This window comes from Lithobates pipiens, unplaced genomic scaffold, assembly GCF_037356315.1.
Source record: "Lithobates pipiens isolate NorthernLeopardFrog02 unplaced genomic scaffold, aLitPip1_a1.2 Scaffold_16, whole genome shotgun sequence".
NCBI lineage: Eukaryota > Metazoa > Chordata > Amphibia > Anura > Ranidae > Lithobates > Lithobates pipiens.
In genome coordinates, this window is record NW_027507748.1 from 643671118 (window position 1) to 643684091 (window position 12974).

General features: G+C 46.7%; 1 protein-coding gene across 1 annotated transcript in view; it reads right to left on the reverse strand.

The window, feature by feature from the left end:
- The window catches only part of LOC143984034 (aquaporin-5-like), a 32095-nt gene extending 19476 nt beyond the window's left edge, over nucleotides 1-12619 (reverse strand). Inside the window, exon 1 of the mRNA XM_077484309.1 lies at nucleotides 12165-12619. Within this exon, the coding sequence (XP_077340435.1) occupies nucleotides 12165-12527 (363 nt within the window). The 5' untranslated portion in view covers nucleotides 12528-12619. The remainder of the gene's footprint in view (nucleotides 1-12164) is intronic.
- Nucleotides 12620-12974: the final 355 nt, after the last annotated feature.

The window sequence follows — 12974 nt, forward strand, 5'->3', positions numbered from 1 at the left end:
ATAGGCTTGAGTGCGGTACAGTCTGCTGTTCTGTAAGGACCGCTATCGGTCCACAATAGATAGGGTTGACGTGCACCACTGCTGACCGCTGCCCTATACTGCAGCAGTCCTTCAGCGGTATAGGGACTGACGTACAGTCTGCTAAACACTAATACACAACCTGCTTGGTCCACAAAAGTTCTTATAAGGACTGGTAACTTGGTATAGGGTGCTACGGTACATAGGCTTGAGTGCGGTACAGTCTGCTGTTCTGTAAGGACCGCTATCGGTCCACAATAGATAGGGTTGACGTGCACCACTGCTGACCGCTCACCTATACTGCAGCAGTCCTTCAGCGGTATAGGGACTGACGTACAGTCTGCTAATCACTAACACACAACCTGCTTGTTCCACAAAAGTTCTTATAAGGACTGGTAACTTGGTATAGGGTGCTACGGTACATAGGCTTGAGTGCGGTACAGTCTGCTGTTCTGTAAGGACCGCTATCGGTCCACAATAGATAGGGTTGACGTGCACCACTGCTGACCGCTGCCCTATACTGCAGCAGTCCTTCAGCGGTATAGGGACTGACGTACAGTCTGCTAAACACTAATACACAACCTGCTTGGTCCACAAAAGTTCTTATAAGGACTGGTAACTTGGTATAGGGTGCTACGGTACATAGGCTTGAGTGCGGTACAGTCTGCTGTTCTGTAAGGACCGCTATCGGTCCACAATAGATAGGGTTGACGTGCACCACTGCTGACCGCTGCCCTATACTGCAGCAGTCCTTCAGCGGTATAGGGACTGACGTACAGTCTGCTAAACACTAATACACAACCTGCTTGGTCCACAAAAGTTCTTATAAGGACTGGTAACTTGGTATAGGGTGCTACGGTACATAGGCTTGAGTGCGGTACAGTCTGCTGTTCTGTAAGGACCGCTATAGGTTCACAATAGATAGGGTTGACGTGCACCACTGCTGACCGCTCACCTATACTGCAGCAGTCCTTCAGCGGTATAGGGACTGACGTACAGTCTGCTAATCACTAACACACAACCTGCTTGTTCCACAAAAGTTCTTATAAGGACTGGTAACTTGGTATAGGGTGCTACGGTACATAGGCTTGAGTGCGGTACAGTCTGCTGTTCTGTAAGGACCGCTATCGGTCCACAATAGATAGGGTTGACGTGCACCACTGCTGACCGCTGCCCTATACTGCAGCAGTCCTTCAGCGGTATAGGGACTGACGTACAGTCTGCTAAACACTAATACACAACCTGCTTGGTCCACAAAAGTTCTTATAAGGACTGGTAACTTGGTATAGGGTGCTACGGTACATAGGCTTGAGTGCGGTACAGTCTGCTGTTCTGTAAGGACCGCTATCGGTCCACAATAGATAGGGTTGACGTGCACCACTGCTGACCGCTCACCTATACTGCAGCAGTCCTTCAGCGGTATAGGGACTGACGTACAGTCTGCTAAACACTAATACACAACCTGCTTGGTCCACAAAAGTTCTTATAAGGACTGGTAACTTGGTATAGGGTGCTACGGTACATAGGCTTGAGTGCGGTACAGTCTGCTGTTCTGTAAGGACCGCTATAGGTCCACAATAGATAGGGTTGACGTGCACCACTGCTGACCGCTCACCTATACTGCAGCAGTCCTTCAGCGGTATAGGGACTGACGTACAGTCTGCTAATCACTAACACACAACCTGCTTGTTCCACAAAAGTTCTTATAAGGACTGGTAACTTGGTATAGGGTGCTACGGTACATAGGCTTGAGTGCGGTACAGTCTGCTGTTCTGTAAGGACCGCTATCGGTCCACAATAGATAGGGTTGACGTGCACCACTGCTGACCGCTGCCCTATACTGCAGCAGTCCTTCAGCGGTATAGGGACTGACGTACAGTCTGCTAAACACTAATACACAACCTGCTTGGTCCACAAAAGTTCTTATAAGGACTGGTAACTTGGTATAGGGTGCTACGGTACATAGGCTTGAGTGCGGTACAGTCTGCTGTTCTGTAAGGACCGCTATCGGTCCACAATAGATAGGGTTGACGTGCACCACTGCTGACCGCTCACCTATACTGCAGCAGTCCTTCAGCGGTATAGGGACTGACGTACAGTCTGCTAATCACTAACACACAACCTGCTTGTTCCACAAAAGTTCTTATAAGGACTGGTAACTTGGTATAGGGTGCTACGGTACATAGGCTTGAGTGCGGTACAGTCTGCTGTTCTGTAAGGACCGCTATCGGTCCACAATAGATAGGGTTGACGTGCACCACTGCTGACCGCTGCCCTATACTGCAGCAGTCCTTCAGCGGTATAGGGACTGACGTACAGTCTGCTAAACACTAATACACAACCTGCTTGGTCCACAAAAGTTCTTATAAGGACTGGTAACTTGGTATAGGGTGCTACGGTACATAGGCTTGAGTGCGGTACAGTCTGCTGTTCTGTAAGGACCGCTATCGGTCCACAATAGATAGGGTTGACGTGCACCACTGCTGACCGCTGCCCTATACTGCAGCAGTCCTTCAGCGGTATAGGGACTGACGTACAGTCTGCTAAACACTAATACACAACCTGCTTGGTCCACAAAAGTTCTTATAAGGACTGGTAACTTGGTATAGGGTGCTACGGTACATAGGCTTGAGTGCGGTACAGTCTGCTGTTCTGTAAGGACCGCTATCGGTCCACAATAGATAGGGTTGACGTGCACCACTGCTGACCGCTGCCCTATACTGCAGCAGTCCTTCAGCGGTATAGGGACTGACGTACAGTCTGCTAAACACTAATACACAACCTGCTTGGTCCACAAAAGTTCTTATAAGGACTGGTAACTTGGTATAGGGTGCTACGGTACATAGGCTTGAGTGCGGTACAGTCTGCTGTTCTGTAAGGACCGCTATCGGTCCACAATAGATAGGGTTGACGTGCACCACTGCTGACCGCTGCCCTATACTGCAGCAGTCCTTCAGCGGTATAGGGACTGACGTACAGTCTGCTAAACACTAATACACAACCTGCTTGGTCCACAAAAGTTCTTATAAGGACTGGTAACTTGGTATAGGGTGCTACGGTACATAGGCTTGAGTGCGGTACAGTCTGCTGTTCTGTAAGGACCGCTATCGGTCCACAATAGATAGGGTTGACGTGCACCACTGCTGACCGCTGCCCTATACTGCAGCAGTCCTTCATCGGTATAGGGACTAAGAGTTTTGTCACAGGGTCATTTAAAAAATGACAGGCAGAGGAAGAGGCAGGCCCTTCCGCAGGGGTGGTAGGGGTAGGGCAGGAGCAACAGGCTTGAGCCAAAGTGGGAAGTTGCAGAAGGTGCGTTCAATTACTTTAAAGGATGCACCAGACTTGGTTGAGTGGCTCGCTCAGCCTTACTCTTCTGCACCCTCCTCATCCTCTCGATCTGCACCCTCTTCTTCACTCTCTGCTATGTGCACCCCCAAAGACACTACCACCAACAACACGACCACCACCACCACCACCACATACCTTCCGCTTGAGTCACTGGAATTATTTTCCGATCCATATCAAGAGGACATTTCTGATGCGCAGCCACTCTTGGTATTGGATCAGGAAGAGGAGGTAGCAACAAGCGCTACTCAGCAGTCTGACGCCAGTACCCAGATCAGCCCAAGGAGGAGGTTGGTCCCCGGTGTTGCTGCCTACTCCGAGATCTCTACTTATAGCGGTGGGGAAGGTGACGTTGATGATGACGTGTCTAGTGATGTCACGTGGGTGCCCACAAGAGAGGAAGAGGAGGGGAGTTCAGAGGGAGATATGGACCAGCAGATAGGGAGGAGAAGCAGCAATGACTTACATTGCACAGCAGGGACAAAGCAGACTGCAAATGTATCAGGAGCGAGTCATCGACCATGTACGGTCACATCTGGCGCTCCCAGGACACCGGCACATGGCTCCGCAGTGTGGGCTTTTTTTAACGTGTCCGCTGCTGACAATAGCGTTGCCATCTGCAATCTTTGCAGTCAACGCGTTAGTCGCGGTAAGCCCAATACTCACCTAGGGACGACCGCCTTAAGAAGGCACATGAGCAGCCATCACCGAGCCCAGTGGGAGCAACGGAACACACAAAGCCACACTGCAGGCTCTCACCGTCCAGCCTCGTCTTCTACTTCTCCTTCTCCTCTCTCCTCACAATTGTCCTCCACTCCACCTTCCATCACGCCAAGCTCACATTTTTCTGCAAAAAGGCAGGCTTCCGTGGGCCTAATGTTTGAGCGTAAAAAAATGATGACGCCGGATAACCCTCTTGCCCAACGGTTGGCGGCTGGCTTGTCAGAACTCATAGCCCGCCAACTACTGCCATATAAACTGGTGGACTCGGAGGCCTTTCGCAAATTTGTGGCCATTGGAACACCACAATGGAAGGTCCCAGGAAGGAAGTATTTCTCAGAGAAGGGCATCCCAGAGCTATATGGCCATGTTCAGCGGCAAGTGAATGTATCTCTGGCACACAGTGTCGGTGCCAAGATACATCTGACCACAGACACGTGGTCTAGCAAACACGGGCAGGGAAGGTATATCAGTTTTACTGCCCACTGGGTGAACCTTCTGACGGCCGTCAAGCATGTAACCCGTGGCACCCGTGTAGATTTGGTTTTACCGCCACGGATTGCATGCAGGCCTGACTCTTCTTCTCCTCCTCCTACTCCATCCTCCTCCCTCTCCTCCTCAGCTGCCTCCTCCTTTTCCGCTGCTAGCGTCTCTTCCACTGCACCGCCCAAGCTCCCCAGAACCTATTCCACATGCCAGGTGAGACGTTGCCATGCCGTGCTGCGTCTGTTGTGCCTGGAAGCAAAGAGCCACACTGGCCCGGCACTCCTTTCAGCTTTGCGTTCACAGGCAGATGAGTGGCTAACACCGCTCAATTTGACAGTTGGTAAAGTGGTGTGTGACAACGGTGCCAATCTGCTTAGCGCATTGAAACAGGGCAAAATCACGCACGTGCCGTGCATGGCACACGTCTTAAACTTGGTCGTGCAGCGATTCCTTGTCAAATACCCTGGGGTCCAGGACATCTTGCGGCAGGCAAGGAAAATCTCGGCCCATTTCAGAAGATCTTACACGGCCATGGCTCGCCTTGCTGACATTCAGCGGCGACACCATCTGCCGGTCAGACGTCTTATTTGCGATTGCCCGACGCGATGGAACTCAACCTTCTATATGCTTGATAGGCTGCTCCAGCAGAAACGTGCAGTTAACGTCTACCTGTATGAACTCTGCGAAAGAAACGGTTCTGGGGAGCTGGGTTTTTTTTCACCGCGCCAGTGGCTGCTCATGCGCGACACATGCAGACTTCTGCGGCCATTTGAGGAGATCACCAAACTGGTCAGTCGCAGCCATGGCGCCATCAGTGACATGGTACCTTATGCCTTCTTTCTGGAGCGTGCATTGCGTCGTGTCATTGATCAGGCTGTGGAGGAGCAGGAGCGGGAAGATGAGGAAGTCGCAATGCTGGATGAATTCCCAGGGGGGGCTACTCTATCTGAGACAAGTCAACAACAGGAGTCTGATGAGGAGTCAGAGGAGGATGGTGCCGGGGCGGATGAGCAGGAGCAAGAAGAGCATGCTTTAAACCTTTCTGGGATCCCTGTTGTGCGAGGATGGGGAGAGGAGAATGAAGAGGACGACATTATCCTGGATGATGAGCAGGAGCCAGGCCACCACACCGCTTCCACTTTAGTGCAAATGGGGGCCTTCATGCTCCAGTGTTTTAATAGGGACCCCCGTATAAAAAGCATGAGGGTCAAGGACCAGTACTGGGTGGCAACGTACTTAGACCCCCGGTACAAACACAAAATGGCGGAAATGTTACCGCCGTCGCAGAGGGCTGTCAGAATGCAGCACTTCCAGGCCTTGCTTCGAGAAATGCTGCATTCTGCTTTTGCGTGCGCTGGCAGAGGAGCAATTCCCACTCCCAGAGAAGGATTTGCGGGTACCAATCCAACAGCGCCTGCAAGAAGAGGCCGGTTTGAAGATGTGTTGGTGACTTCGGATATGAGGTCATTCTTTCAGCCGACCCATCGACAGGTGTCATCCGGATCCAGCATCAGGGAACGCCTAGACCGTCAGGTGTCCGACTACATTGGGTTAACGGCCGATGTGGACGCTCTGAGGAGTGATGAACCCCTAGACTACTGGGTGGGCAGGCTTGACCTCTGGCCAGAGCTTGCCCAATTTGCAATCGAACTGTTGGCTTGCCCCTCATCCAGTGTCCTGTCCGAAAGGACGTTCAGCGCAGCAGGGGGGATTGTGACCGATAAGCGTACTCGCCTAGCTCACCACAGTGTTAACTACCTCACATTTCTAAAAATGAATGAGGCATGGATCTCGGAGGAATTCAACACATGTGACCAGTAGACCATGTATATGTCTATAAACTATTTTTTTAATCAAGCACACAGACCTTCTTAATTCATTTGGCTCACTTCCTTGACCCAAAAAAGCACACCGTACTATATGCCCCTACCCTCCTCTTTGAAGAGGTTGAGCGGTGTCATATTTCTACTGGGGCTGCTTATGATATCCCTGTGCTGTGCTGACTTCCTCCTGGGGGTTCTTATTATGAAGGGATCACACTATCCCTGTGCTGTGCTGACTTCCTCCTGGGGGTTCTTATTATGAGGGGATCACACCATCCCTGTGCTGTGCTGACTTCCTCCTGGGGCTGCTTACGGTGCTGCTGTCAGTGCTGTATGTCACGGTGCTGCTGTCAGCGCTGTATGTCACGGTGCTGCTGTCAGCGCTGTATGTCACGGTGCTGCTGTCAGCGCTGTATGTCACGGTGCTGCTGTCAGCGCTGTATGTCACGGTGCTGCTGTCAGCGCTGTATGTCACGGTGCTGCTGTCAGCGCTGTATGTCACGGTGCTGCTGTCAGCGCTGTATGTCACGGTGCTGCTGTCAGCGCTGTATGTCACGGTGCTGCTGTCAGCGCTGTATGTCACGGTGCTGCTGTCAGCGCTGTATGTCACGGTGCTGCTGTCAGCGCTGTATGTCACGGTGCTGCTGTCAGCGCTGTATGTCACGGTGCTGCTGTCAGTGCTCTGTATTACGGTGCTGCTGTCAGATGCCTCTATCACGGTGCATGTGTCATTCCGGTATGTCACGCTGCTGGTGATCATCTCCTGCACCCTCTTCTTTGCCTACCCTGGTCCCTGACCTTCCCTCTCCTCCATTGCCTTCATTAGCTCCATAGTCCTGAATTGTTAGAACAATTTCCCAAATAAAATAAAAATGCTTGTAGTTATCGATCCCAAATTCACCTCATACATGTATTATGTCATTGTCCAGATGGTGGGACTACGTTTTACCCCCTAATAATTACCACGTGGCCGCAAATTCGACATGAAGGTTTGCAAAGTTCGCCTCCCATTGAAGTCAATGGGGCCCGCGGCGAACGTTCGGTTTCGCGAACGTTTGGGTCCGTTCGCATTTCGCTTTCGCGAAACGTCCCGTCGGAAGTTCGTCCATCACTAATCATCAGAGCTCTCCCCATGTAATCTGCAGGACTTGCATAGTGCCGGGCATGGCTTGGCGATGCAGAGGTAAGAGAGGCTTCCGTCTAAGCGGCCCTCCTAGCATGCCCAAGGCTGTGCACCTTATGCTTCTACCCCAGGAGACCCAGGAGTACCAGATTTCACTCTGCCAGGTGAACAAGCAGACAACTCACAGGGTAACTATATGTTCTTTACCCTCTCTGCTCTAAAGTGGACCTGTTGCATTGCCCTTAATTATCAAAGTTCCCTTATTAGATGACCATGGTAAGACCCTCATGTGAGTTACTTTGCCTGAACACACACCTCCATTATTCCATACATGTTGGATATTTCCTATTACTACTTAGACAATCAAACACTCTAACCTCCAACGGCAACCTTCATGGCCTCATTATCAGTTACTAAAATCATTTACAAGATATTGCCAAATTAACTCACTATGTGCTATGCTCTCAAAGCTTACACCTTAAATCTTAGCATAAATGTATATTAAATTTACAAAAAAAAAAGTTAAAGAAAAATATATGAGCATTTCAAAGGTGTATGACAAAGCAGTGACTGTTGAAAGGGAAATCGTTTCTTAGGCCGCGTACACACGCGGGGACTGTTCGCCCAACTTTGTCCGCCAAACAGTTTCAGCGGACAGTCCGCTCAAAATTAGCATGGACGGACTTGCCCACACACGACGAACGAACAGTCCGCTGAAACCGTGCGCGATGACGTGAACGGCACGTACGACGGGACGAAAAATACGACGTCCTATACACTGCAATGCAAACTTCGGCGTGTAAATCCTTTCTGAGCATGAGCGGAACTTAGTTTGACGAACAAGCCTACACACGAGGGGACTGTTCGCTGAAACAGAGTTTCAGCGGACAGTTTTTCGGAATTTCCGAAAAACTTTGTTCAGCAGACTGTCCGCTGAAACTGTCCGCTGAAAGCCCACACACGAGCGGACTGTCCGCCGAAACACTGTTCAGCGGACAAAGTTGAGCGAACAGTCCCCGCGTGTGTACGCGGCCTTACAGACAGGTAACATTTTGTGCAGTAATCCTAATGAAATAGGAAACCCCTGCAATTAATGGAAAATTCTGAGATGGATGTGGGACTAAGTGGGGATCAGGTAAGACACATATTATCCAGTCACTACATAACAAGACCCACTTACCCTCCTCTAGCTTTATAATAGCCATCAGGATGATTAGTAACAAGGGTTTGATTGTTATCCTTCCCAAGGTTGTTCAAAATGTTGTAATTGCTATTATAACCAGTCATATGTACCATATACACCTTTTTCCATGGTATATATAATGTTTTGTTATGTACTGTTCCTTTTTCTTCAATAAAAAACATATTAAAAAAAAAAAAAATAAAAAGACACATATGAACAAATGGAGTATTTATAGGTGGCCTATAGACCCTAGAGCAGTGATGGCAAACTTTGGCACTCCAGATGTTTTGGAACTACGCATCCTATGATGCTCAACTATACTGTAGAGTGCATGAGCATCGTGGGAAATGTAGTTCCAAAACATCTGGGGTGCCAATGTTTGCCATCACTGCCCTAGAGTAATACAATCAATGGAGAGGTGAAAGGAAGCAACACAGGCTTATTGATGGGAAGACATTGAATGGAACAAGTGTTCAAACCTTCCTGACCGATTGCTTCAGTTGCGCTGTTTTAGCAGCTGGGGTTCCATAGACATGATATTAACAATACTGGCAACTATACTAGTTCTGGCCAGCTCAGTAGATTGTTTAAAAAAAAAAAGCTGGATATATTCCTAAATGCACAAAATATAACTGGATATTGTTCCCACTGGAACAAAATGGACCATGCTTTACATGATTTACATAATTACATTTTTTTTCTACTTTTCTCTGGATCAGCTGTGGGCATAGGATTATGCATATGGAGGTTTTCTATTTATTTATTTTTTATATTGGTCGAACTAGATGGACTTGTCTTTTTTCAACTTAACTATGTAACTACGATCGTTCCTTGATCTGGCAACAAGACTGAAATTGTTCACTCTTATCTCACATCTACAGTTGTTTTTAGAATAAACATTTCTTCTCAGAAAATTAAGTTTGCAGCATTAAATATATGTGACTATTTAGAAAACTTGAAGTGATGTTAAAGCTTTACATGTTTTTCATTAAAATAATACATATGGTATACTTACCAGCTCTGTGTAATGATTTTGCAAAGAGCAGGCTTGATCCTCCCCTTCTCTGATCCTCCGCTGGCGCTCCTGGCTCCCCACCCCTGCCGAGTGCCCACCATAGGAAGACGCTTGCTATGGGGGCACGCATTCATGTGCACTCCTGAGCAAGCTCTGTGTGTCCATTGACACACAGAGCGCGGTTCAGCCACGGACAAGCTCCTTGACCCCTGCATTTGTTCTGAGACACTTCTGTTCAGCAAGTGCTTGGAGATGGAGAAAAGGGCAGTTTGTCAAAGCAGCTGTCTCTGTGCTCACTGCGCTGTCGGATGGCCGAGGAGGGAGGAGTAGTGCCCTGTCCCAGCTAGCCATAGGAAGATAGCACAAAGTACAACATGTCCTTTGTCTCCTGGGGAACAGGACGAATTAATAAAAATTGAAGTGAGACTATTTATTTAAACCTGAAGTAGAAAAATTACAGTTGGAAGAAAATTAGAAGCGATCACCTTCACTTTCATTTCTCTATTTCCATGTAAAGTGCCCCTTGTAGTTGCCATACAAAAATAAATTAAATTAGTGGTGAATTATTTGTGATACCACCCCTTTAAGCCCTTGTACACACGGTCGGAGAATCCGTCGGAATGTGTCCTATCGGAATATTGTCGGATAATCCCACTGTGTGTGGTATGCATCGGACTGATTCCGTCGGAATATCCGTCGGACCCAATTTTCCAACTATTTCCCGACCAACTGGTTCGATCGGACATACTCCGTTCATGTGTAGAGAATTTTGATCGGACTAAGTGCCACGCATGCTCAGATCAAATTCCTACATCAAAGCTATTGGCTACTAGCCTGAACGTAGTCCCATCGTAACGAAATTACGTCATCACGTTCTGAATAATCAGATTTTTCGACAACTTAGTCCGACCGTGTGTATGCAACAGTTTCGGACACAATCCGATGGACAAAATCTGATGGACAAAATCCGACGGATTTGGTTGTCTAAATCTTCGACCGTGTGTACAGGGGCTAAGACTGCATTTCACCTATCAGCCTGAGCCAACAATTTATTTAGTTATACACATTATGCAAAGCTGTACTATCACATTCCAGCACAGAGAGACTATTCCAACTACACTGTGGACCAGAATTGTAAGTGTTCTGTGTTTTTAATAAAATTTCTGCTTCAATCTAGTAAAAATATATTATTCAAATTCTTTCCATGTTGTCATTACATGTTTATCTAGATGATATCAAAGAATGCCAAGTGAAATTAATGAGGCTCATGCCGTCTGCAGGGTTATCTAACAAACGCTAATTTGAATAAATGTAAACAGATTGTCGTACAGTAAAAATAGGACACTAGGTGAGACATCATAGAGATCAGGCTGAGATAAAAAGACAATGAGGTAGGAATAGGCATCCATTGATATGGAACATATGGCTGAAATATTCAGAGAAATTCCGTGAAATCTACCCATAGCGAAAATGTTGAGGAAGGCAATATTATTAACCTTGAATCATAAAATTGTTCAATGCACAGTAACCCATAGCAACCTATCAGATGTCATCTCCTTACTGATGTATCTACAGAAAACTGAAATCTAATTGGTTGCCACAGGTTATTGCCACATTATGCAGCATCATGGCTCAATGCATTGGGGTTTATTTACTAAACCTGGAGAGTGCAAAATCTGGTGCAGCAGAACATGGTCAATCAGCTTCTAATTTCATCTTATTCAATTAAGCTTTGACAATAAAACCTGGAAGCCGATTGGTTTCTATGCAGAGTTGTACCAGATCTTGCGCATTGCAGTTTTTAGTAAATCAACCCCACTGCATTATCGAACAAGCCTGTATGGGAGCTTCGCAAGCACCATGTCACATCTGAGCATTGTGTCAGTAAATGAGGAAACACACAACAAAGTATGGTGATCAAAAATTTTTGCAAGCATGCTGACCCTGTTTTGGTTAACAATTACGCTGTTGCAGCATATACGTGTGATTGGGGACTGATATAAGAAATGGCAGCTTTTGCAATGTTTTTATAGCATGAAAATGAATCATATCTGTATGATTGTAATTATGAAGGTAACCTGTACAGAAAAAAAATATATCAGCTGCCATGGCTGAACTCTACTTCTGAAATGCTAGATGTCTGGCTGCTGCTTGCTTGAATGGAGTGTGCATACATACATATCGATTTTCTGATAGTGTGTGCATGATAGATAGATAGGTAAATAGATAGATAGATATATAGATAGATAGATAGATAGATAGATAGATAGATAGATAGATAGATAGATAGATAGATAGATAGATGTTACCAATACAGATAGACAGAGAGATAGATATGGAGAAAGAGATAGATAGATAGATAGATAGATAGATAGATAGATAGATAGATAGATAGATAGATAGATAGATAGATAGATAGATAGATAGATAGATGCACATAGCACTTACCTCATTAATGGCCAGGTTTCCACGGACCTCTGCTGGCGCTACTGCATGTATGATGCCAGCTCCTGCAATTGCCCCTACCAGCTGTGCAATTATATAGAAAAGGGCTCGTAAAATAGAAATATGGGAGCCCAATAAGAAAGCTACAGTGACTGCTGGGTTTATATGGGCCCCACTGACATGTCCAAAAGTTTGTACTAAGGTACCAATGGCAAGGCCAAAGGCTATGGAGATCTGCAGAACAGTTGGCACACCCGAAGACCAATGAAGGGCAGACCCTATCCCAAAAAAGACAAATATTAAAGTGGCCAGAAATTCTGAAAACACTGCTCGAGCAAACGCTAAGGAGCAGAATTCGTTCCTCATTGTGCTGTAAGCAGAAATATAAGCAAGACAGGAATGTTTTGTTCTCAGGATCTGTCTTCTGTTTACTTGTGTGGCATTACAGTGGCATATATATATCTAGAGAAAGAACAGGGAACCATTCCAGAAAAGGTTGTACTTTGGAAACAAGACAGGTCCTTAAAACTTTCCAGCTCAGAGGAATTCAGACCTTCCCTATTAGATAGATATGGAGAGATAGATAGGGTACCAATACAGATAGACAGAATTATAGATATGGAGAAAGGGAAATGGATAGATTAGTTAGATAGATAGATAGATAGATAGATAGATAGATAGATAGATAGATAGATAGATAGATAGATAGATAGATAGATAGATAGATAGATAGATAGATAGATAGATAGATAGATAGATAGATAGATATGGAAGCCTTCTACTTACATACACATAGCACTTACCGCATTAATA